Source organism: Danio aesculapii, chromosome 1 (genome assembly GCF_903798145.1).
Source record: "Danio aesculapii chromosome 1, fDanAes4.1, whole genome shotgun sequence".
Taxonomy (NCBI): Eukaryota; Metazoa; Chordata; class Actinopteri; order Cypriniformes; family Danionidae; genus Danio; species Danio aesculapii.
In genome coordinates this window covers 52,706,331-52,732,045 of record NC_079435.1, presented here as the reverse complement: position 1 = coordinate 52,732,045, position 25,715 = coordinate 52,706,331, and the positions used below count along the sequence as shown (strand labels likewise).

At 36.4% G+C, this 25,715-nt stretch overlaps 3 protein-coding genes across 3 annotated transcripts in view; all 3 read left to right on the top strand.

Moving 5' to 3' along the window:
• myo15ab (myosin XVAb) overlaps positions 1 to 1,210 on the top strand; it is a 74,272-nt gene extending 73,062 nt beyond the window's left edge. Inside the window, 1 exon segment of the mRNA XM_056453779.1 lies at positions 672 to 1,210. Coding sequence (XP_056309754.1) covers positions 672 to 773 — 102 coding nt within the window. The 3' untranslated portion in view covers positions 774 to 1,210.
• Positions 1,211 to 2,142: 932 nt separating this feature from the next.
• alkbh5 (alkB homolog 5, RNA demethylase) lies at positions 2,143 to 8,887 on the top strand. Its single transcript, XM_056462752.1, has 4 exons — positions 2,143 to 3,327; positions 4,119 to 4,199; positions 4,294 to 4,419; positions 8,562 to 8,887. Exons 1-4 carry the CDS (start codon positions 2,654 to 2,656, stop codon positions 8,737 to 8,739), a joined length of 1,059 nt encoding a protein of 352 aa, XP_056318727.1. The 5' UTR covers positions 2,143 to 2,653; the 3' UTR covers positions 8,740 to 8,887.
• Positions 8,888 to 13,715: 4,828 nt separating this feature from the next.
• On the top strand, positions 13,716 to 23,433 carry mief2 (mitochondrial elongation factor 2). The gene is made up of 5 exons (XM_056462740.1): positions 13,716 to 13,814; positions 15,573 to 15,727; positions 16,908 to 17,064; positions 18,817 to 19,145; positions 21,056 to 23,433. The coding sequence occupies exons 2-5, from the start codon at positions 15,593 to 15,595 to the stop codon at positions 21,833 to 21,835; spliced, it is 1,401 nt and encodes a 466-aa protein (XP_056318715.1). The 5' UTR covers positions 13,716 to 13,814; positions 15,573 to 15,592; the 3' UTR covers positions 21,836 to 23,433.
• The last annotated feature ends 2,282 nt before the right edge of the window (positions 23,434 to 25,715 follow it).

Sequence of the window (25,715 nt, the reverse complement as noted above, 5' to 3'; positions counted from 1 at the left end):
CTTAGCTGGATATTTCACGTCATTTAGAGCTGTGTTACACACTACATGGAAGGTCATTTTCAAAAACCCATAATAGGGGCTCTTTAAAATTACACGTTCTGAGTTGTTTGTTAAAACCACAAGTTTCTTGTCTTAAGCAGGTCGCACACCAGAAGTGCTGCTCGGCACCGCGACACGGCGTGCACACCAGATGCGCACAATCGCATGATATTAACCTGAAACTAATCAGATGGCGCTTTGTGGCACTGCAGAATTATGAACAGTGTCCTGAGTCATGGCTGGGCACCGCTGACTTGCAGTGCCGGTGTGTGTACCCTGACAGAAACCTGTGTTTAGAATTCTAAAATGCATGGCGCTGCGTGGCGCTTCTGGTGTGTGGCCCCTTTACTGTTTTTTAAATAAATGGAAAGCAAATTACATTTGTCTCCTGGTTTGCCTAATCTGAAAAATGGCCGATCTGTGATTCAAAAACTGTAATGTGATCCGAACCATGAGATTTGTCATCCGTTACACCACTAATGTATAATGTCTAAGGAGCACATGAGGAGTTGGAATTTATATGTAGTTCTCAACATATTGCTGTATTGTTTTCCTCATTTACCCCTCATATGACTTGCAGAAATCCTTTACATATGAATAAGTGATTTATGACTGCATATGTTGTTTGGCAGGGTCTGGAGCTGTGTCGAGTTATCGCCATGCACATCGAGAATATGCTTTCTGTCCGAGAGAAGAGACTTACTCTGCCACCTAGTGAAATCACCATGCTGTAACAAAACCACACGCACAGTTACGATGCTTTATTTCCATCCCAAATCACCTAATCATAACTACACCAAACCTCTTAATGCAATGTTTGCACTAGTCATGTGTATTGTTTGTGATTACGTAAAGACAAGCAGTAAATAAAAAACGTTATTTTTGTACTGAATGCTTATTTATACTTATGAATCATTGTTTGCCTTGCTTTTGGAATACAAAATGTGTTGCTTGAGACTTGAAATGTGAATGTAATCAAGTTTTGAATGCTTATTTTCACTTGTAACTTGAATTTGTACGTTAGAATGAAGAGAGATGTTACTCAGGAGAAAACAGGATGAATGCATTTTTTCAGAAATGGATGAAAGGCTAGTTTTCAAGGTAATTAAATGTAGTTTTTGTTTGTTTTCATTCTGAATGTGTTTATTTAGCTGTTCATTATCATGAGACCTAAGTGTATTTACATTTGTATTCATAATTATTTTGTTTTTTACAGTTTTCTTAATAAATGTTGTTGGTTAAAGCCCACGTCAGTAACTTGTCCTAATGTTATTTTCTTAATCTCTTGCTGTATTTTTGGAGAAGCTTGTATGTTAAGCACATATCTGTGTTATAATGATCTAGTTATTGAATAAGGTCTCTTGTATAATATGGGTTTAAACTAGCTTGCAAGTTGTGCATTTGGATTATTTTGTTGCATGATATTTTTATGACAATTCTTGATTAAGTTTAAATGAACAATTTTTTTAAAGAACAAATCTGAGTTGATTACGTCTAAATGAACAAAACAACTTTAAACAATAAATATGTATTTATTTAAATAGAAATGATCAATGGTTATACTATTGTATTTAAATACACCTGTAAGCATATCTAGGAAAATGCATAAAAAACTCAGTAAATATATATGAAATTATACCTGACTTATGCACTTGTGTGTCTGGATGTAGAGTATAAGATATTATTTGGTAACATTTGGAAATTCTAGTTTTTATGATAAAAAAATGTATGTAAACAAATTGGTATTCATAATAATAATAATACACTTTAATAATTAATCAATTGTAATTGTTAATTCGTATACATACTTTAAGTCCTAAGTTCTAGTTTTATGAATATTTATGGAATTATATAAACATATATAAATGTACAGTAATAATGCTCATGTTCGATGAGCTTAGCTCTTAAAAGCTTTTGATCTCAACAGAGTATGTTTAAAATGATTTAGTAACAATAATACAATTTTATAATGAGAATAAAAAGTTTCTACAGAACTGAAAAAGCCTTTTATAGCCGCAGGGTTTGCTGACAGCTGATCGCGGCGCTCATTGGCTGTCACAGGACCAGACCCTCATGCCCATATGCTCATGCCTACGCGCAGAAAGGACGCGCATGCGCACTTCGCCAAACAGTTTTGGTTACACGAGTTTACGTTCTCTCTACGGAACCGTGCAATTTTGCAGCAGCGAAATAATTACTTTTTTTTGGACACATTGAAAAAAGGATAATCAGCGATTGCGGTGAGCAGAAGGCGAGCGATTCAAGCAACAAGCAGTTGTAAGCCTGTATCCTCTCGAAGCTAGTGGTGGCGTAGCTGTGCTACGTGCTAAATGTTTTGGGGCTGAAGCGCAGGGAGACGCCGCCTGTGATTGACAGCACACTCACCGCGTTGCGTTGCTGATTCAGTCGGTTTGCTCCTGGAATGGGGCAGTGGAAACTTTAGTTGGCTTAAATTTGCACCAGGAGAAAAGAGGAAGCAGGCGGCACCGCTCTGGGCCTTCGGTCACGTCGCGCACGACTCCAGTGACCGACACTAATATTATAACATGGGGACCTGAGGCGAATTCAGGTTCAACAACATTTTGCAGCAATATTTCGGACTTTGCTCTTGAAAATGGCCGGATTTACCGATCTGCGAGAGAAGCTCAAGTCGATGACACCGCACAGGGACAAAGTTTTCGAGTACAGCAACGGCGAGAAGCGCAAATACCGCGAGTCGGATGATGACGAGAGCGAGTACGAGGAGCGGCGGGACGCGGAGGCGCGCAGAGTCAAGAGCGGCATTAAACAAGCAAATATCTTCACGCAGGAGGAGTGCGCGCGCATCGAGGCCAAGATAGACGAGGTGGTCGCCAAGGCAGACAAGGGGCTCTACCGGGAGCACACAGTGGACCGGGCGCCCCTACGAAACAAGTACTTTTTCGGGGAGGGGTACACGTACGGCGCGCAGCTGGAGAAGCGCGGACCCGGGCAGGAGCGGCTATACTCCAAAGGAGAGGTGGACGATATCCCGGACTGGGTGCACGAGCTGGTCATCGATCGCCTCGTGACGCACGGCGTTATCCCCGAGGGTTTTGTAAATAGCGCCGTGATCAATGACTACCAGCCCGGGGGCTGTATTGTGTCCCACGTGGATCCCATCCACATCTTTGAGCGGCCAATAGTGTCCGTGTCCTTCTTCAGCGACAGCGCGCTCTGCTTCGGCTGCAAGTTTCTCTTCAAGCCGATCCGCGTGTCTGAGCCCGTGCTGCACCTGCCCGTGCTCCGCGGCAGCGTCACCGTCCTCAGGTCGGTTCTGGTCCAGACACTCAAAGCTACTTCCTTTGATTTCTTTCAAACTCTACTTGTAAAGCATTACAGAGTTAATATGCCTATTTTGTAAAGGCTTTTGGAACTGTTTTCCAAGTACTTTGACATGTGGGATGTACTTTACAGTACTTATATGCACAGACGGTGGACTCTGAGAAAGTAGTTTGTAAAATATGTTGTACAGGGCAAATAGTAGATAAATAGTTTCAGGGCTATTTCCTAGTCACTGTAATTGTTTTTGTATGTAGTAAGTTCATAACTTGACGCTAAAATACAAGAGCTACCCATATGAGTCATTATACTGTGGTATTTTATATTTATCATATCAATATTCTGAGGTTTTTCTTGTAATAAAAAGCTGATACATTTAGAAAAACTATTACCGTTGCTGTACTGCTCAAATTTGCCTTCCAAAGTGTTTTACTATATTAATATTATCTTATTATTATTATTATTATTATCATAGTACAGTACAGACATGGATTCCAATCTGTTTAATCAGCTTGAGCCCTCTGACCTAAATATTCTTTGAATGACCCCCTGATATTCAAAGTTAACGTTTCAGTCATTTAATAGCACCTTTGCATCTGTTATAATGGTACATTTTAACATAACATGCTTGAAAACAAGTCAAAAGTTTAGTCGTTGTTTGTATTGTGTAATTAATTGTTAGTTTTTTCTCTAGAAGAATGTCCCCAAAATTGTACTTGTGCTGAACTGTCCTAAAATGAAGTTCTTTCTCTGATGCTTTCCGCTTTGATTCATTCCAGTGGCTACGCAGCTGATGACATCACACACTGCATCCGCCCACAGGACATCAAGGAGAGGCGAGCCGTCATCATTCTGAGAAAGTGAGCCGTTCTGGGTTTGACTCGGTGTTTCTTCAAAGCTCTGCAAGTGTGTGTGGGTGTACTCTGGTCTTATATTCGGTGTGTTTTATTGCAGAACAAGGCCTGATGCTCCTCGCTTAGACTCCAACTCTCTGAGTCCATCCATCGTCGCTCCTAAAAGACGGCACATCCTCAAAGCCAAGCGCTCACACCGCAAGGCTGACCCCGATGCTGCACACAGGTATTCCTATCACAATAATCAATATGTCGACTTTTCACACAGCACATGGAGATGACCTTAATTATTTTTGGTGATGCAATATATATCACCCATACATAAAAAACTATTCTAGCAACATTTTAGCTGATTGCACAACATCTCTATCTCCATTGGAGGTGTCAGTATGGATTAAAAAAACACTATAGTATTTACCTTTAAATTACTATGGTATAATTTCATGTGGGTGTCTGACAACTGAAAATAGATCTGGTAGCAGATATCGCAGCCTTTGTTACTTTTACCTTGCATTTTTTTGTTAACACTTACTATTATTTATTTAGAATATGCATTTTAACATTCTACGGAGACCTGAAAGGGATGTGATGGTGGGGAAAAACAGGTGGAATACAAAAAAAATTGGTGGAAAAAAAAAACAGTGATAGGAAGATTTTTTAAAAGTTTTTGCGTTTCCACAAACACTTCCTGTTCACTTCATACCTGTAACATGTCAACCCTCCCGTTTTTGCCGGGACTCTCCCATATTTTACCATTCTATCCCGCTATCATCCAAGTATTTTCCCATATTTCTCATGTATTTGTAATCTTGAAAGCATGCTGAAATTAATATAAAAATGTCTGCATTCACTTTCGTTCCATTAAAGCTGTGCGTCGATCTTCGCCATTCTTATGCAACCTCTGAATCAGCGAATGCATGTGTAAGCGCTGATTGACGGACGCGCACCGTATGATAAACTGATCCCAGATCAGCTTCTGTATGCGCCATTTAGAGTGACACCTCTGTTATAAAACTAGTGAAGAGCAGCAAATGAATCTCTCGTTTTGTTTGATGGCAGAGGTGTCTCTGTAAGAATGCACAGATCTCATGGTTTCCGCTACATCCATTATTCCATGGTGGGGCGCCTCGCCAAAATTGATCCCACTACGGCTACATTACAGCTTTTCGTTCAAAACATTCAGTCGTGTTTTTTTAATAGCGGGTGATAATCGCACCAAAACGTATTAAAAGGTAAGTGAATTATATCAGTGCGAACATTTATGTAACTGTAGCAGTGCTGTGCGTTATTTGTTTAACCCTTTAAGGTTACTTGCTGACTGACTGACTGGCTGACTTGACAGGTGCGTGAGGCCAAACACGACGTATAGCCGTTTCACTTCACTTCAGGGCACATTAATACCGATCTGAAGGTCTTATGAATATTCCTAGCGTAAAAAAATGTTGGAGACATGTTACATAAATGCACTAAATCACTTCAGCAGCGTTTATTTGAGCGCGTACAAGAAGATCTGCGCTTGAGCTGCGTGTATTTAAGGGCGTGCAAGAAGTTTTGTGGACGAGCAGAGGAAATCGGCGCACAAGCAAAGAGGTTTGCATACTCGTAGGTTATTACATAATTGCGATCTCCACTTACTGCGCTCATGACATTTGTCATTGTAATAACACCACAGGTAGTTGGTAGATCTGTGTAAAAAAGGCCTGCCGCCACAGCTGGATAAAATCCTAGAGCAAACACTGGATCTATAATGAAAGCATTCCATTACTTTAGTAAATGTTTGTGCTCATTTAAGAGAAAATTATTTGTTTAAAATAAAGCATGCAGGACGAACATGTTTATATATTATTAGGTGTATTTGTCTGTTTAAACACACCCGAATCCCAAAGTATCCTGCATTTTCACTCCTCTTTAAATGGGGTGTACAGAAGCTGATCTGGGATCAGTTTATTATACGGAGCGCGTTCGTCAGTCACATTGCGTAAGAATGTCGATGATGGATGCACAGCTTTAATGGAAAGAAAGTGAATGCAGACATGAGGTGTGCTTTTTTTGTCGCTAGGCAATGACTTAATCAGCAACATATTGTGCGCAAGTGTTGCTGTTGTTGTTGTTATAATGTTAATATTTAATAATATTGTGAAATTCAAGATTTCTGAAGTCATACAGAACTGGATACCAAATACCAGATACTGAAGTCTCGGTAGTGGTCTTGACAACACAAACACTGCTGTCACCTCACCGGAAACCCCACCTCTGCTTTTATATTGATTGGAGAATGAAAAAGACATGAGTGATGCACTTTTTCTGCTCAGAGTTGATTTTCCACCAGCGAGCGCACAACGGCAAAATCACAAGGTGCAGCAGGTGGTTAAACGTGAGGTGTGCGGAGTCCATAAGCAGCGTGCAAAATGATTGTGGCCATTATTAAGCCATTCAAAAAATGCAAAAAAACACGTTCAGTATGATCGTCCCCTAAAGCCCTAATAAAAAGGTCTTTTTTTTTAACTCATTGTGTTTTAACGTACTGAATTGTGTATGGATTTTTTTTTTTTTTTTTTTGTAGTGCCATCTTTTTTATTTTGACCCAGTTTAAATTAATTAATTGCTTTTATATAGCGCTTTTCTAGACACTCAAGCGCTTTACACATTGGGTGAATCTCGTCATTCACCACCAGAGTGCAGCATCCACCTGGATGATGCGACGGCAGCCATATTGCGCCAGACACCAGCTGATTGGTGGAGAGTAGACAGAGTGATGAAGCCAATTATGATATGGGGATGGTTAGGAGGCCATGATAGACAGAGGCCAGTGGGCAAATTTGCCCAGGATGTTAAGTGTTAAACCCCTACACTTTTTCGAAGGACATCCTGGGATTTTTAATGACCACAGAGAGTCAGGAACTCAGTTCAACGTCTCATCTGAAAGACGGCACTCACTGAGCAGTATAGAGTCCCCATCAATATACTGGTGTATTAAAACCCACACAGACCTCAGGTTGAGCGCCCCCTGCTGGCCTCACTAACACCACTACCAATAAATATATTTGTAGTAATCAAAAAAGCTTGTCCAATTAATTGAAGTCATGAAACGTATTTAATTTAACATCAATATATGAAGAATCTTATATATCTTGGGTATCCTAAAATGTAAATAAAACTTTAATGCGTTGTTGAAGAACTTTCTTAGTCTTTTCTCACCTAAAAAATTGCAAAATAGCAGTAAAATCAGCCTTTGGTCAGCTTTGGAAATAAAGTTCATGTGTTTATGTCCTTAAATCAGGGGTGTCCAAACTCAGTGCTGGAGAGACGGTGTCCTGCTGAGTTTAGCTTCATCTTGCTTCAACACACCTGCTAGGAAGTTTCTAGTATACCTAATAATAGCTTGATTAGCGGCTTCAGGTGTGTTTGATTAGGGTGGGAGCTAAACTCTCCAGGACCGAGTTTAGACACCCCTGCCTTAAATAGTAACATGGCAGTAGTTGACAACATCATGGTAAACCAAACAGCATCATTCTTTCACACTGAACATGCAGATCTCATGCAGTTTGATATTCACAGACAGATTGATAATCCAGATGTACAGCACTACTTTTTGATTTATTCATTCAATAACAGCCATTTTGAGTAACGCAGTTAATTTATTTATTTTCAGTGGATTCCCTTCAAAATCAAATAAGTTTTGAATCTTTTCAAAATCATCCATTCATTCGTTTTCCTTCGGCTTCCTTATTTTCCCCACAGTGGAATGAACCACCAACTATTCCAGCATATGTTTTACATAGTGGATGCCCTTCCAGCCGCAACCCAGTACTGAGAAACCCCTTACACACTCTTACCCTATGGCCAATTTTGTTTATCCAATTCACCCATAGCAGGGGTGTCCAAACTCAGTCCTGGAGGGCCAGTGTCCTGCTGAGTTTAGCTCCAACTTGCTTCAACACACCTGCCAGGAAGTTTCTAGTATATCTAGTAAGAGTTTGATTAGCTGGTTCAGGTGTGTTTGATGAGGGTTAGAGCTAAACTCTCCAGGACACCGGCCCTCCAGGACCGAGTTTGGTTACCCCTGACCTATAGCATGTCTTTGGACTGGTGGAAACCGGAGCACCCAGAGGAAACCCATGCCAAAACGAGGAGAACATGCAAACTCCACACAGAAATGTCATCTGGCCCAGCCGGCACTCTTTTCCTGTGAGGCGACTGTACTAACCACTCAGCCACCCCCTTCAAAATCAAACAAACTTAAAAAAAAGTGCTGCTCTGAGATTTATTGAATGTTTGTGTAGATTCACATTTGCTTACTAACTTTTTTTGAACAAAGTATTTCCAGTCGACACCCGTAAGTTTTCCACTGCTCTGTTTCTGTCACAGGCCTCGTATTTTAGAGATGGACAAAGAGCTCCAGAGGCGTTCGCTCTCGTCCCGGCAGAGACGCCACGATGACAGCAGCTCCGAAAACTCCTGGAGGAGAGCAGACGACAGAGAGCCCGCCACACGCTACACACACGATCACGGAACCACACGACGAGTCAAAATGAGACGCCACTGAACTCAGGCTGGGTGAACTCAAGGACACGGACACTCGCTGCTTTACTTATCTATTCAGACATATCAAAAATGATACTTCGAGACCCACTTTATTTTGTTCTGTGTTCAAAGGAAATAAAAGGACATCGAAACTGACTAGTGGAAATCAATCAGTGTACATCCCGGTCCTCTTCATGTGTCAGCGTCATCCATATAGATCAAACTCAGTCCTGGAGAGCTGGTGTACTGCAGATTTCAGCTACAACTTGCTTTAACACACCTGCAAGAATGTGTCTAGAAAGCCAAGTGAGGGCTTGATTAGCTGGTTCAGGTGTGTCTGATTGGGGTTGGAAGTAAACTTTGCAGGACACCGGCCCTCCAGGACCGAGTTTGGACACCCCTGATATACATTTACATAACAGTATCCAATAACAATGTGCATTGATTATTTTCAACAGTAGATTATTTTGAGAACTGCTTTAAGTAAATGTGATTTACTTACTAGTATAAGGTTTTTTTTCTGTCTTTAAAATTCTAAAACAGCATAGAAAACCACTATTAAATGTTTATTTTTTTGTAAACGTGATTAAAAAGGACATTAGGAGTTTCGTTAAATCTGATTGGCTGATTTAAGTGAATATAATGATAATAAAAGATCTTGATTTTGCTTTTAGTGGCTTCCAGTGAACGAAGAGTTCAGATTTATCAGCTTTAATATGCCTGACGAGCAATATTAGTTTCCTCTTATAGTCCTAAAATAGGATAAAAACTTTCATTGTCCTTTATTTTCAATGTTTCTTTCATTTTTATTTGTGAAGGAAAGAATTAATTCATGCCAACGTTATGGTTGTTGTTGAAAAGCTGTGTAAGACTGTCTTAATGGCAAGAGTTGATCATTTATGTTAATATTACTGCTTGTTTCTGAGACTGAATGGAAGTGAAGGAATATTGAAACATGCTGCAGTGTGTCTCAGTGGAGAACTTCAATACAAAACTGTTTGAATACATGAGACTCCATATATATATATATATATATATATATATATATGTATATATATATATATATATATATATATATATATATATATATATATATATATATATATATATATATATATATATGTATATATATATATATATATATATATATATATATATATATATATATATATATATGTATATATATGTATATATATATATGTGTATATATATCTACTTTGTATTTAAGAGGTTGGCTGTGTTTTGTTTAAAGGTTGAAATATGGAGTAGATTAGCCTGCGTAAAAGATTAAAAGGGCGATTGTTTTTGGAAATAAGTTTGTTATTTTTCTAGTAATGCGATGATTATTCATACCTGTTGCGTTGTTTTGTAGTTAACATTTTAAATAGCAAACCATCTTCCCTGAAACGTTTACTTTGTGTTTTTATTGGTGAGATTTTCCTTCAGTTTATTAACCTCATTTCCACACTTGTGCAGTACTACTGATTTTAGTTTAGTTTTTACACTATGCATTTGATGGATTCGTAATTAAACATGTTTAGTGAGGCTTTAGCTCTGTGCTACTCTCCTATCCTGAATAGCTGGGTACAATTTTTACCTTAATGTACCCAGAATTTACCTGACAATATTGAATAAATCTCCTACAGGTTATTTATTCTAGCTTAGGGGTGTCAAACTCCGCAGCCCTGCACAGTTTAGTTCCAATCCTACTTCAATACTCTTACCTGGAGGTTTAAAACAAGCCGGACTCTGTTTGATCAGGTGTGTTTAGTTAAGGTTAAAGCTAAACTGTGCAGAGCTGCGGCCCTCCAGGAGCTGAGTTTGACACCTGTGTTCTAGCTGGTTGTAAGTGAAAAGAGTGTGACTGTCCACTAGGTGGCGTGAGAACTTCATGCCTACCCAATAATTTGATTTAATTTGTTGTGTATGGAATATTACAGAGTGATTACAATCAAGTGCTGATTTACAAAGCAATCTTTGATTTAGAGTTTTTTGTTTCTCCATATAAATGCAGATATTATACTCTTTTCAAAACTTTGTGTGTTCCCTTTATTTTTTTTTTGTTTGAACAAGGTTAACTTAAAATAATTTCCCTAATATAACTAATATAAGACAATTTGTGTATTAAAATCTGCCTAACCAAGCTGCTAATTAATGTTCATTAGAATCGCGTAGTTGTGTTTTATGTGTTCTTGAAAATATAAGGTACTAAATATTAAGTAAAAATAGAAACCTTTTGTTTTAAAGGGCACCTATGATGAAAATCATCTTTTGTAAACTCTTTAGGACAGAACTGTGTGTAGTTATAGTGTGTTCACAGTCATACTGGGGTGATATAAACACAATAAGTCTCTTTTTTTTAAATTTCCTAATGTTAAAATAGGATCAAAATCCCTCTCGTTTTAATGCACATCACAACGTGTAGTAGTAGTGCGGTTTCCCTGCCCACTGAATTGATTGACAGTCTCATATTAACATGACTCCATAGTCACACGTATAATCATGTCAACAAGACATGCGCAAAGCAACTGTGATTAAAAGATCTGTTGAGCGCTCCGTGATCATCAATCATCATCAAATGTGATCAAATTTTACAATTTTAAAACGTTTTTAAAACAGTGGATGTCTGTAAAGAATTATCACCACAGCCGTATGTCAGTACAATTATAAAAGAAGACTCAATCTCGGTTTGTGGATGTTAAATCAGGTTTATTTTGTACATTAAAGTAACAGATATCCATACAGCAGTGGATATTAATGTGTATCCTGTCACATTTGCCATGCAAAAACAGTGCAAAGTTCAGCATGTGCGCTGTGTGTGTGCATGTGTGAACTTTGTAACGACATTGTGTGTGACTCATCGTTGCAACTCCACAACAAACTCCATGTCTGTCACTGTGCTGTTTATCTGACGCAGCTGAGGCAGAGATTTACAGGCACAGGGGAACGGTGGGCGGGGAGAACTAGCATTAAAGGCACAGGCCACAAAAACAGCCACAGTACATGGTGTTTAAAGCAGACAATCCTAACATAACTAGCATTAAAGGCACAGGCAACATAAACAGCTTGATTGTGTTCAGAGCAGAAAATCTAATGTTCTAAAAGAAAGAATAAATAATCTGATGGGTGTTTTGAGCTGAAACTTTACAGACACATTCTGGAGACACAGACTTGCGTTAAAACTTGAAAAGGGGGTAAAATAGGTGCCCTTTAAGACGAAAAATACTGCTAAATTATTTTTGAAGTAGAAGTATCAGAAGTAGTTTTGTTAAAAACAAGTATAATTGGGAAAAAGAATAATAATAATTTAGAATAATTTAAATAATTTAATTTGAATCATTTAAAAGTTAGAAAATAATTGCCAAAATAAAATAATTTTATTATAGGAATTGAACAAGGAAAGATAAAAACAGTCAATAAAACTTTTGTTTAATACTTTTTGTAATGCACATACATATACAAAATTATTATTATTTTTATTCATGAATGAAAACATACAACCCAATCAGGAGATCAATATAAGAGAAGGAAAATACAAGATACATCAATTGCAGAGAAAAAAAATAAGTAAATTACAATAGTATAAAAGTATAAGGGTTTCCTCCGGGTTTCCCCCACAGTCCAAAGACATGTGGTACAGGTGAATTGGGTCAGCTAAAATTGTCCGTAGTGTATGTGTGTAAATGAGTGTGTATGGGTGTTTCCCAGTGATGGGTTGCAGCTGGATGTTGGCATTTCATTCCGCTGTGGCGACTCCTGATTAATAAAGGGACTAAGCCAGAAAATTAATGAATAAATGAAAAGTATATAGAAATAAAAAAGAGCATAACAGGAAAGCTATCTAACTCAAATCAGAGTCAACAGACAACAGCTCTTTTTTATATGGAACCAAAAATCTGACATACGGAAAAATTTGAGCAGTGAGTCCACCTCAATCAGAAAATGTCGTAAAGTAGGGATTGAAGCCATGTATTTTTGTTTATGTATAAAAAAAAATCTAAATAAAATAAAAAAGTTGAAGATAAATTCTTTAGATTTATGTGCAGATTCTGAGTAATAATAAATAATTTATTTTAAACTAAAATATTGTGCACTGTTAAGAGGGATGTTTAAATAATGGTACAAGTCAAAGCAAAACTTCTGAACAGATTCACACATACAAAATGTATTAAAGTTTCATCATCCTTACAACAACATGTACAATTGCTCAGAATATCAACACATTTGTAAATAAATGAGTTAACCGGATATATTTATGCAATATTTTAAAGTGGATTTCTTTAGTTTTATTAGGAAGAAAGTATTTATGAGGCAACACCCAAGCTTTCTCCAGTCTATATTAATAATTAATGCAACCAAATGGAATCTGCCTCACGGAACAATACGATTTCTTTGCTGAAGAATCAGATTAATATGTTTATTCCTATGAGTTTATCATGAATGTCGATGCCGTCCAGCAATAAAGCTGATTCCTTCATATTTTTTGTATTGTATTGGATATGACTTGACCAGATGCATTAAACCTGTGAGGATAGCTCTAAGAACAGACGAAGCTATTATTATTTATTTGTTTGACTTTTTTATGCAAGAAAGAACATTTACAAAGAGACAATATGAACAGAGACAAAAGGGTTCCAGCAAATTAACAAGTTGAAATGATTTACACCAAGAAAGAGTTTATATGCAATATAATTATTAGAGCCTTTTAAGAAGTTCACATATAAATCAAAATGCTTTCTGAAAATAAAAAGTAAGGGTGGTTTTTTATTATTATTTACATTTATGGATGTAAAAGTAAGCCAGAAAAAGCAATAAAATAATAATAAATTTACAATGAGAAGGATCTAAGTTAAGAGAGCAAACGAAGTATACCATTTTTGTGAATATACAAAAGATTTTTTTGACAAAATTATTATTCAAAATACTTTATGAAGAAATCCTGACGTCGCGTCATACTGTCATCTCATTGGTCCATATGTACGTCAGTAGTGACGTATGAAGTGTTTGTTTTAGGCGAGAGGGCGAGTGCGTACTGGGCAAAAGTATTGAATTTAAAACTATATTTTAATGGCTCCGAATTAAAACTACCTTATAAAGGTAAGTGAGCTGTTTAACGCGTATTTATGAGCTGTTAACCGTTTAATATATCAACATGCTAGCTAGTTTTGTGTGCGTTCGAAAACTGTCGAAGTTAGCAAACGCTAGCACAAGGGAAACACTATTGTTTGACTGAGTTTAGTTTAATTGAGTTACTGAAATACCTATTCGATGATTTTGTAGATATATTATGAAATAATATAACATTTTGCAAGGACAAACGTTAGGTACGTGTAAAACTTCACGTCTGAACTCGTGTCAGATTCAAACCACTGATAGAGTCACTCAGCTGTGTATACTTCAGCTGTCCAGACTGACAATACAATTAATGTTATCGGAGTGTTAAAGTCCATCAGTATGCAGGCCTTGTGTTTGTAATAAATACACACTGAGCTGGCCTTATTCTTGTTGTTTTGGCCAAGAACATACTGATAATTTTGAGAAAATACCACTGTAATGTGGTTAAGCATGTGAGCCTTTTTAAACCTTTTGCAATGAAAATAATTAGGCTTAAACTCGTTTAATTAACCAAGTCCAAGCCTAGTATAAGTTGGAGACCACAGGGTCATCAAATGGTCTCAATAAGTGGAGAGTTAGTAAGCCACATGGGTCTATATTTAGTTTAGGTAAAGCCCCCTCCTGGTGCTGGGTTCATGAAGATCCTATTGGGCTATTTCTGACCCAGAGGGAGAGAGAGAAGCAGGTGTACCATAAATGCCTGGCCGGTCACGTAGCACACATCAACACTGAGATTTGGGATCGTGAAGATAACATGGTGTAATAATGGTGTCATTTGCATTAAAGTGGTTGTTCAGCTAAAAAAAAAAGTAAATTCTGTCATCATTACTCATTCTCTACTTGTTCAAACCTGTTTGAGTTTCTTCTGTTGAACACAAAGGTAGATATTCTGAAGAATGTTAACCCTAACCCCTTTTACCAGCATTCTTCAGGATGTCTAGTTTTGCATTTAACGAGAAAGAAATTCATAAAAGGTTATAACCTCTTGAGTGTGCATCAATGGGGAGGAAATTTACAGTTTTGGTTAAATTATCAATTTAAGCAATATTATTTAAGTTAATACTTTGACTTTAAGTTAATACTTTGACTTTTATTTATGGTACAATAATGTCCTTAAAATGGATTGGTAAGTCAAACAGAACAACAGAACGTTTTTTTTTTTTTTAACTTTCTAAAGTCCATTAGTCAGTTACTTGCATATTATCAATCATCAAATACCACAGTTTCAGGTAAAATCTTCTATTATTTACATAATTTATCACTGTAAATTAATTAACTGCAAGTTTCATTTTTTCTATGAGCTATCCTATTAATTTGGTGTAATTCAAAGTACCATTAATATCAAAATAAAAAGGGGTTCTCTGACATATTTGCAACAGTATGACCAAGTGTTTTGTTTATTTATTCTTCTTTAATAATTCTGTTTCATCCCATGTTTAGAACATGATATGTTTTTTGGTAGATGACCAGTTAAAATAATACTTATTTGAAGGGAAAATGCAGTCTGCTCTTCAGAATTCACAAAATGAAGAAATCTAAAGAAAACTAATGGAGTGAAAAGTTCATTTCTTGCGTATGTAGATTACTTCAGTCAGTCATCTCTTATCAATGTCTGTGGTGATGAGATGTTTTGTCCACTAGTGGTTTCAGATTTTATTCTCCTCACATGTATTCAGGCTTGGAGATTTGAGGAAGCGCATGTAAAATCAAATGGGCATAATATTCTCTATTGTTTTTCAGACACTCTCACAGAGGAAGGGATGTATTACTCTGGTAAAAGGCGAGGAGAAGATGGAATTGCTGCTGTCATTGACTTCCTGTTGTCCAATGCCAGGCTGGTGCTGGGGGTCGGTGGAGCTGCGGTTCTGGGCATTGCCACATTAGCTGTGAAACGGGTGATTATTCATTATTCTAGCTTATAACATGCTACACTACTATGATGGTGCAAAAACATATTGTTTATAGAATCCATCAGTGCCAAAACATGTTTTCAACATCTTTGGTTGTGGAAAGTTTTTCTAGTAATTGTTCCTATGAAAAAATAAAGATGAATTGCTAGAAAGTAATGTAGTAAATCACATTACAAACTTTATCAGAAACAACAAAAAACTATCAGACAGTAAGTTAAACATACAAGACTGTGCATTTAACTACTTTAATAAGGCAAAGAATTAATGGTGGATAATTATAACAGGGTTCATACGGTCATGGAAAACCTGGAAAAGTTTTGGAAAATCAGAAAAACCACACTTTCCAAAACTTCATGGGAAAACATATCTGTATACTTGATTATAGGTTAGTTGTCTTTCTGTTCTGTCCTTGGCCAATCACATACTCTCACATTATTAGTTCGGTGTAAGCATTATCTAAATCAAATTCACATAGATATAAATATAAACTAAATAGATTGTTGCATGTTTTACGAGATGCTGTAATAAACATTGCATGAAACATGAGGTCATAAAATTTACTTGAAAGTCTTGAAAAAATGATGGAAAAGTCATGGAATTTTAGTAGTAAAATGTGTATGAACTCTCTTATAATATTATTGATTTAGAGAAACCCCACAAAAATGAATTTTGCCTTACTCAACCTCTTGTCATTCTAAAACCTGAATGACTGACTTGCTTCTGTGGAAATTTGTTACTTTAAAGAATGTTGAAATTTAACACTTCCAGTTCACATTAACTTGTATTTTATGGACAAAAAAACTATTCTTGAATGATTGACCTTCTTCAGTTGAACAGAAAAGAGGTTTTGAGGATTGTTAATAACCAAACAATGTCAGTTCTCATTAACTTTGATTGGATCAATAAAAGACATTGATTGCCAAACGCTTATTTTATTTATCTTATTTTGTAAATTAAACTCATAAAAGTGATGTATGGAAAGTAAATATAGTTAAAATAAAATGTTAACATCAGTAAAAATTAAGCAATATTATTATTTTGACTTCTACTACAATTGTGTAATATAAAAATAAGTGGTCACGATTAAGTTTAATATGTTAAATGATTGAAGTCTTTCTAACAAATGTCTTTCCTATTTCATCCTCCTCTTCCTGTGATGTCACAGCTGATAGAGCGTGCCGGCAGACCTCCTGATGAGGAACCTGACAAGAAGATGACGGACAGCTGGGAGGAGTTGAGCCTGGTCAGCGCCTCTCCTAAAATGCTCCACAAGGGGATAGAGGGAGTGGTCATGAAACAGATCGCTGCCGCCACCAAGAAAGGTACATGCTAGTGAAATACATTAGGAAGACTGGTCAGCATTTACCCTATTTACTCTTATTCTGCACAGCTTAAAAATATTTCATGAAAACGCATCAAATCCAGGTTGATCATAGTGTTGATGGCAAAATTATTAGTGAAATGTAAATTCTTTTTTTTTTTTTTTTTCAAATATTTACAAAACTGATGTTTAGCAGAGCAAGGATTTTTTTTAAGTATTTCCTATAATCTTTTTTCTTGTAATAAAGTAAATGTTTTGGCTGGAATAATAATTTTATATATATATATATATATATATATATATATATATATAAGTATATATATATATATATATATATATATATATATATATATATATATATATATATATATATATATATATATATATATATATATATATATATATTATATATAAAATGTGTGTGTATTATTTTTTTTATTTTATAATTATTTTTTTTATGGTCAATATAAATAACCCCATAAGAATTCATTTTATTCAATTAGCTTCAGAAAAAAAAAACACTGTTGTCCAACGACTTGCCATATTAACCCAATTAAGCATTTAAATAACACAATAAGCTGAATACTAGTATCTTGCAAAATAACTACTTGGCATCATGGCAAAGACAAAATAAATTTGATATTTACACTTTTTTTGTTTAAAAATGCATTTCTAAAATCTTTTCTCCATTAAACAGCACTTGGAAAATATTTGTAAAAATGTTAAGTATCATAATAGCAACTTCAACTGTATGCCATGTCTTACATTATTACACTCCCGGAAATTGCAATTCTGTAATAGAAAAATTGTTATATTCTTTAAGCATCTACTTGCCTGGCCATCATGTTCTAGTAAAAAATAACACAAATCATGAAGACATTAATCATTTCAAACGAACCAATGGACTAAAAGTGCATCACTACTTCAGCCAAAATACACACTGCACAAAAACATTCTACTCGAAATGGCTAGAACCAACAAAATTACAAGTTTAAGATGCATTGAACCCAGTAAAATGTAATATTTCCTACTAGTGTGTTTTATTTAAGTTATAAAGTTTTGTCAATACTAAGTACTGTAGTTCCTGTGGGGTAAATTACATTGTATCACTTTAACTTGAGCAAGTTTAGAACCAGCTACAAATAACATCATTATAAAAAAACACCTTGCATTTATAAAATGTGCTTCACACAAGTGAGTGGGTTTGACAAACCACCTGTAGAAACACTCTTCTGTCTCTATTAAAAAAAGCAAAACGTATAAACAACCTTACTGTAGCACCTAATTTTCCGAGCACTAACATTTCCTTTGTATAATTAGCACTTCTTGTGTGTATTGCCTCTTGTTAAACCACTGAATGTCTCCTCAATTGTAATTTGCTTCTGACAAAAGCATCTGCTTAGTGACTAAATGTAAATTGTCTGTTTAAAGCATGTTAGTTACCTTAACACAGATAGATGTTAACGAAAAGTTATATTGCTGTTATTGGAATGAATATAATTTACTTCATTTGCCCATTTAGGATAGTTTAGCCGTTGATGCTGTCATTGAATTTCTCGCTTCAATAAAAACAACACGTGCTATTATGGAAGTAAAATCAAACTCACTTTCTTATATTTCGTTATTCATGGTATTTTGTCCCTCATATGTTTGCTTTTGTGCGTTTCATCCAAAATTAATGTTACTCTCCTCCCTCTTGACTGACCACCTTTGGTATTGTAGCAGGTGGTAAAAGATTTGTGTGTGTGTTTAGCGGAGTTGTCCCAGCCCATTCCGCTGCCCTCCTCAGAGCCGCAGCGGTGTGATGTAGATCCTCCTCCTCAGCGGCGGAAGCGGATGGATCTGTGTGTGTTGACATTTGCGGAGCGTCTGCAGCAGTACTACAGGACTCGAGTGTGTCTGTCCGCCGAGGAGGTGTGTGTTGCGCAGCAGCGAGCGTTAGACATCGCCACAGAGATCCAGGCCTTCCTGCACTCCAAACACCCCGACATGCCCTTGGGAGACATGACTCTGGCCGGGTCGCTACTCGATGACCTGCAGGTGGTGACTGCTGACCACGCGTGTCTGATCGTCCCTCTACAGGTAGCAACATTCACTTCTGTACACATTATTATTATTATTATTATTAATAGACTATAGTAATTGTAAACCCATACATCTTTGACCATAGAGATTTATGATGTCCAGAGCTAGCTTGGAGATTTCAATACATATAATAATTAACTATATATATATATATATATATATATATATATATATATATATATATATATATATATATATATATATATATATATATATATATATATATATATATGTGTGTGTATATATATATATGTATATGTTCATAAACTTTTTTACCTCAACAAGCAGCTGTTTAATTCTTCATGTGCCGTTTTAGATCATTTATTTTAAAAAATGTATTCACTTTTAAAATACTTTTGATGCCCTGGATTGTGCAGATTTCATTGTTTATGTTATTATATTGTATAATTTTGGTAGTTCAAAGTGAACTGAGTGAATTAAAATAGCATTTTTGATTTGTTGATAAATTTGTTAAAAAAGTGATCAAATTCAAGGGTTCAGTGCAAATATTATAGTTAGTGTGTTACTGTAATTGTTATAAAAGTTATTATTATATTAAAAATGTGTTGTTGTTGTTGTTGTTTTTTTTTAATGTATGCAGCGAAAATATGTATTGAACACGTCACCATTTTTCTCAGAAAACCTATTTCTAAATGTGCTGTTGACTTGAAATTTTCACTGGATGTTGGTAACAACCAAAGAAATCCAAATATGCAAAGAAAACAAATCTAATTAGTTTACAATTAAGTTGTGTGATAAAATGAACATGAAGAAAGGGAGGTGTAGAAAGGCAGTGAAAGCCCAGACAGCAGCTGAAATCTCTCAGTAGTTCTTCGGCAACCCTCTGCCTTTCGTCAATGTAAATAATATTAGCTGCTTCAGTCCAAAATCTACATTAGCAGGATGATGAAGATGAAACCAGGGTGGACATTTCAGCAAGATAATGATCCAAAACACAGATGCTTTCAGAGAAAAAAAATCAAGTTGTGGAATGGCCCAGCCAATCACCTGATCCGAATTCAATAGAAGATACAAATTAAAGATCAGATTTGACAGATGAGACCCACAGAACCATCAAGATTTTTACACTCCGCTGTGAAACTCACACCTGAGCAATGCATGCGTCTTGTGTTGTTATGTTGTCCTGGGGGGAGCCCTGAGCTGTGATCCTGGGGCCCAGGGCTCCCTCCCGTTTGCAGGGCAAGAGGGGAGTTTGAGCTCAGGTAGATCTCGAGAACTCCTCTGCTGTTAAAGCTAGTGTGTAGTTAGGGATTGCTATGAAGAAATAGCTACTTACTAGGAGCACATCTATGGTGCCGGTTTGGATTAGTCAATTAACATAAGTTACATGTTTTTGATGGTGGGAGGACCCAGGGGAAATCCACACGAGCTCCGGGAGAACATTTGAACTCCACACAGAAACGGCGATTGGCTTGGTATAGACTACAACCAGTGACGTTCTTGCTGTAGGGCAACAGTGCTAACCACTGGGTTGCCGTGCCGCCAATCTAGGAAAGGAGTAGGGGTGGAAGGGGGGGATTCTTCAAAACGAAGATGGCTGCGGTATGAACTTTGGTTATTTATTTAAATCAGACTTAGAAATCGTCTGATTGGGTAGTCATGTATTGAATAATGAGGGACCAGCCGTGAGCAATCATTAGCATGTGATCCTCTTGAATTAGTTTAGAAATAAGCTTCACTATGAGAGTTGTCTTTATATATTTATATATATATATATATATATATATATATATATATATATATATATATATATATATATATATATATATATATATATATATATATATATATATATATATATATGGATGGATGGATGGATGGATGGATAGTAAATTTGAGTCCTCCCAAAACAAGTTTTTAATTTGTTCCTATTTTGTTTGATACAGTTGGAGTCGAGCCTGTGGACTCCTATTGCCGGCGAGGACACGTTTTTGGGTCACCCTCAGTACTGCATGGTGCGGCGTGAAAACCTAGAGTATTTCCCGAGGGGACGCAGCTACTGGGATCGACATCTGTTGGGCGCATATCTGTCATCGCGGCTTGTTTGTGAGCAACTCGGCAAATCGGTGATGGAATCGATGAACTGGCCTTCGCTGACCGGAACCCTTGAGTGCGAGGTGCGACCGGTGCTTGGGTCTCCAGAGCTCAAACTGGAGATTCAAGGCTTGACCCAAAGCAGTCACGACAGCGGAGAACGCTTCTATATCACAGTGTTGCCAACAGTGCGCCTTGGCCAAATGACACTAATGGCGCAGAGAGAGATCACGGGCTCATTCGACTACGTGTGGTACCAGAGCCTGTACAGCAGCGAAACAGCTAGGCTAGCAGCGCTTGACCAAGCAGACTCAGGAGCCAGAAGAAAGTGCCTGAAAACACTAAAGGCGGTGTGTCGCAACTGTCCTGCGCTGCGCAAGCTAAACGGCAGCCATATTAGCAACCTCGTTCTGCACATGAGTGAAAAGGAAACTGACTGGTCAGAATCTGCGTTTTCCGACAGGTTTCTGCAGGCGATCACTGAGCTAATTGGATACCTGGAGACTGGCGTCTTGCCTAGCTACTTCAAAGCTAACGTCAATCTGTTTCAGGGTTTTACAGAGGACGACATTGATGAAATGGGCTTCATGCTGTACTGTGCTGTAACTGAACCTGAGATTTTACTGATTTAACACACTCCTATTTATTCAACTTTGCATAATTGCACCTTAAACAGTGACATATCATGTCTATAAGGCTTATTTTCATATCTCCCAATTACCTACTCCGTTAAAGGGGATTTTGAAGTTAAAGGGAACGCTCACCCAAAAGTTAAAATTCACTCACCCTCAAGTCATTCTGAACACTTTTATTTTTATTTTCTGTTCAACACGAAAGAAGATATTTTGAAGAAAGCTGAAAACCATTGACCTCCGTAGCATGAAAAATAAATACTGTGGAGGTCAGTGGTTACAGATTTCCAGCATTCTTCAAAATATCTACTTTTTCGTTGAACCGAATAAAGTAGGTCACAAGTTTGGAAGAAGTAACCCAGCAAGCAGTTTTTGTTGTCTAATAGACGTCTAAACAGAGTCGTTTTGGCTAAAACAAGGCTAAATTTGGGCTGTCAGGGAAAATCTAATAGACGTCTAAGAATAGCCCAAAACTAGACTAGTCATCACATAAACAAATGAATGACTACACATATAAAATCTGTCTAATCTGTATTTGATGACTAGTCTAGTTTTGGCCTATTCTTAGACGTCTATTAGATTTTCACTGACAGCCCATTATTTAGCCTTGTTTTAGCCAAGACGACTTTTGTTTAGACGTCTATTAGACATCTTTTAAAAACAAAACAATTCCTGCAGAGTTACTTCTTCCAAACCTGTCTGACCTACTTTAGATGTCTATTGGACGTCTATTAAACACACAATTGTTTGCTGGGAAAGGATAAGTCAGAATTTTCATTTCTGGCTGATCTGTCCTTTTAGCTATGCAGCGTTTACCTCATCAGACACTTTTTTTTTTTTAGATGAAGATATACAAGAAGTGAAGGATGTCCTAAATCTCCTTACTCTGAGTTTCTAACTGTGTGTTATGGGTGTTAAGACCATTCGTCTGTGATTTAAAGTGATAGTTAACCCAAATTTGACATTTTGCTTAATTTATTCACCTTCAGGACATGCATTAAAGAAGAATTGTGTCCTTTGTGATTCATAACATGCAAGTTTAGAGTCAAGAAATGCATACTGGGAAAATAAAAATCTATACCTGATAATACACAGAGGTCTAATAAAGCAAAAAGACAGCTCTGTGCAAAAAAACAAAACCTAATTGACATTTGACGACCTCGGCCTCTACACTGATGCTCAGTTTCTTGCACAGACGGGTCATTTAGCTTCAGAAGACCTCAGTGTTTCAGGAGTCACTGCTATTTATTTTGTTTAGCCTGTATGTTTCCCTCTTGCTGTTTTATTTTTAAAGTCCAGGTAGCCGGTGCATTTTATGAATCACCAAGTATCACAGTTTCAGTTAAAAACCTTTAATGTTCAACTGAAGAGAAAGCAAAGTCACCTGACAGTGAGTGAATGAACAGCAAATGTTCATTTTGGGGTGAACTCTTCTTTTTAGATGTGTTCTAGTTTGTTCTGGGCTCTGCGTTGACCGTATGTTGTAATATTTAGCTTTTTGGAGCAATAGCAGAAATCCTTCCTAGATGATGTTAGCGATGTTGATTTTGAAGAAGCAAATGCTCAATATTAAGACAATAAAGCAATAAGGCAATGCTTTTGAGGAAGTTCTTTTCATAGATCTATTTGTCTGAATTGTTTAACTGCTTATACAGTTATCAATTCTAAATGTTTAACACTGCAGTGAATGCATGTAAACAGACGGGTGGATTAAACCTTCATTAAAAGGGTTTCCAAGCATCAAAGGTGAGCTAGAATACAGCTTTGATTTGTTCGTCTTCTGCTCCATTTTAGTTTTGCTAAGCAAAAGAAATCTGCATTTGTATCATGATTTTCAGAAAACACTCGCTAAAATGACATTTACCAATAATTAAAAATCAAAAGTTGTGTATATTTAGAACAAGAATCATTTGATATTAAAATTGCACATTAAAAGATCTCAGTGCAGCTCTAGAACACTCAGTGGTAATATAACCCTCATGTGCTGTTGGGGATCTTTTCATCCACTCTGGGGTGATGTTGAGCCTTAATTTGGCCATAACCTTGTCTGTTTCAGCTAGCAGAATGGTTTTTGGCGACGAGTCTTATTTTGACACATATTTTTAGAAAATGCTTAGGTTTTTTTTTTTTTTTTTAAACCACAATACACTCTGGGCAAATGTACTAGCCTTTTGTTATGTTCGGGAAGAAAAACATTCACTGCTGTAAAAATGCGTCAGTTAAATATTTTTTTTCAATTTATTTGCATCAATCTGTCTACCTCAGTCCTCATCAAAACTACTGAATTGCTTAGAAAATAAGAGGATTTTAACTCTTTAATTGCCAAATTCAGCATGCTTGTAATGTTGGTGTATAAGTGACTTGTTTTTCAAACAATTCCTGAATTGTGGCTTTTGATTTGGAGGGTTCTCAATTCTTTGGAGGGAAGTCAATAGGGGAAAAACAGCCACCAACAGTTAATTAGGGAGAACAAATGAAAATCTAACACTGCATCAAAGCCAGTGTTGTTAATCATTCACATGTCCAAGACTTTAATTAAAAGATGAAAAAATCCAGTCCACAGTTACTTTTTATATTGAAAATGTGCCAAATCAGTGACATCCTTTATGAATTTGCCAATTCAAAAGTTAAAATCCTGTAATTTTCTGAACAATTTAGTAGTTTTGATCAGGACTGAGTTTGATTAACAGATTTATGCAAAAACAATATAAATAAAATGATCTGATGCAATTTTACAGCAGTTTAATTCAGAGGATGTTTTCATCCCAAACATCACAAGAGGCTTGTCAATTCGCACAACGTTATACTTTGCCACTGTTGTTCAAACCAGCGCTTCCACACGTTTATCAACTTATGATTTTAAATATAGCATCATCGCTCTCGTTTGTATATTAATTAGCATAGGTCAGAATGTTTCATTTATGCCTAAATTTGCTATATAACAATCATTCTGGAACACCACTGTTTTATTTTGCCATAAGTTTTTTAAAACAAACACTTTGCTTGTATTTCTCTGTATATGGATCTTAGTTTGATCACCTTTGACCCATATACATCTTATATAGAAGTTGCCAAACAAGTTTAGCTTAATCACAGAAAAACAGTAGAGATAGTGTTAGCGTGAAATGTCACAAAAACCATTACACCACGGACAGGGTTGCATGAAATCAAGAATATTTTCTTCCTCTGCCACTGGGACACGTCTAAATAAAAAGATTAGTCACAGTTGTTTGTGGCGTTACTTCTCATTTCCATTAATATGGATTACACTGCCAGATAACACTCAGTGGGTTAGAAAAGTTCCTCTTTCAGTTGTCATCATGTGAAACACTGTAAACAAGTCACGGTTTACAAAGGTCAAATAATATATGTGTACATATATATATATATATATATATATATATATATATATATATATATAACCTCATAATTACTGTGTAATCAGCAGTGCCTCTTCATTTATAAACGGGCTTACATTTCTACAGAAAGGACCATAAACTATGACTGTAGTAACAATAATTTTCTGGGAAAATTGGATTATGGTACATAATAAAGAGCTTCTGTTATAATAAGTCTGTTCCCAAGGTCAAGCATATAAAACCAAAGTAGGGCCCTAAAAATAGGATTGTTAAAGGATAAGACAGAGGAAAAAATAAAGACAAGACAGATAAAAGAGTTATTATTCATGACATTTGTAAGGAGAAGGAGCAGCAAAAGGACAGTCAGTCTAAAAGATTATACGAGATTTTAGTGTCTTAATAAAGGAAAATCTCACTAAAAACGATTTAACTTGTTCGTTAAATGTCGTGTTGATATCATATAAAACCGCAGGTGTACATATTTATTTTTCCTCAGGATCTGGTATGAGCGGAAACGAGCA

Coding starts and splice junctions, on each gene's coding strand:
- alkbh5 (XM_056462752.1), top strand. CDS start 2,654: ATGGCCGGATTTACCGATCTGCGAGAGAAGCTCAAGTCGATGACACCG. Junction 4,200..4,293: donor GCCGTCATCATTCTGAGAAA/GTGAGCCGTTCT, acceptor GTTTTATTGCAG/AACAAGGCCTGATGCTCCTC. Junction 4,420..8,561: donor GACCCCGATGCTGCACACAG/GTATTCCTATCA, acceptor TTTCTGTCACAG/GCCTCGTATTTTAGAGATGG.
- mief2 (XM_056462740.1), top strand. CDS start 15,593: ATGTATTACTCTGGTAAAAGGCGAGGAGAAGATGGAATTGCTGCTGTC. Junction 15,728..16,907: donor CCACATTAGCTGTGAAACGG/GTGATTATTCAT, acceptor GTGATGTCACAG/CTGATAGAGCGTGCCGGCAG. Junction 19,146..21,055: donor GTCTGATCGTCCCTCTACAG/GTAGCAACATTC, acceptor TGTTTGATACAG/TTGGAGTCGAGCCTGTGGAC.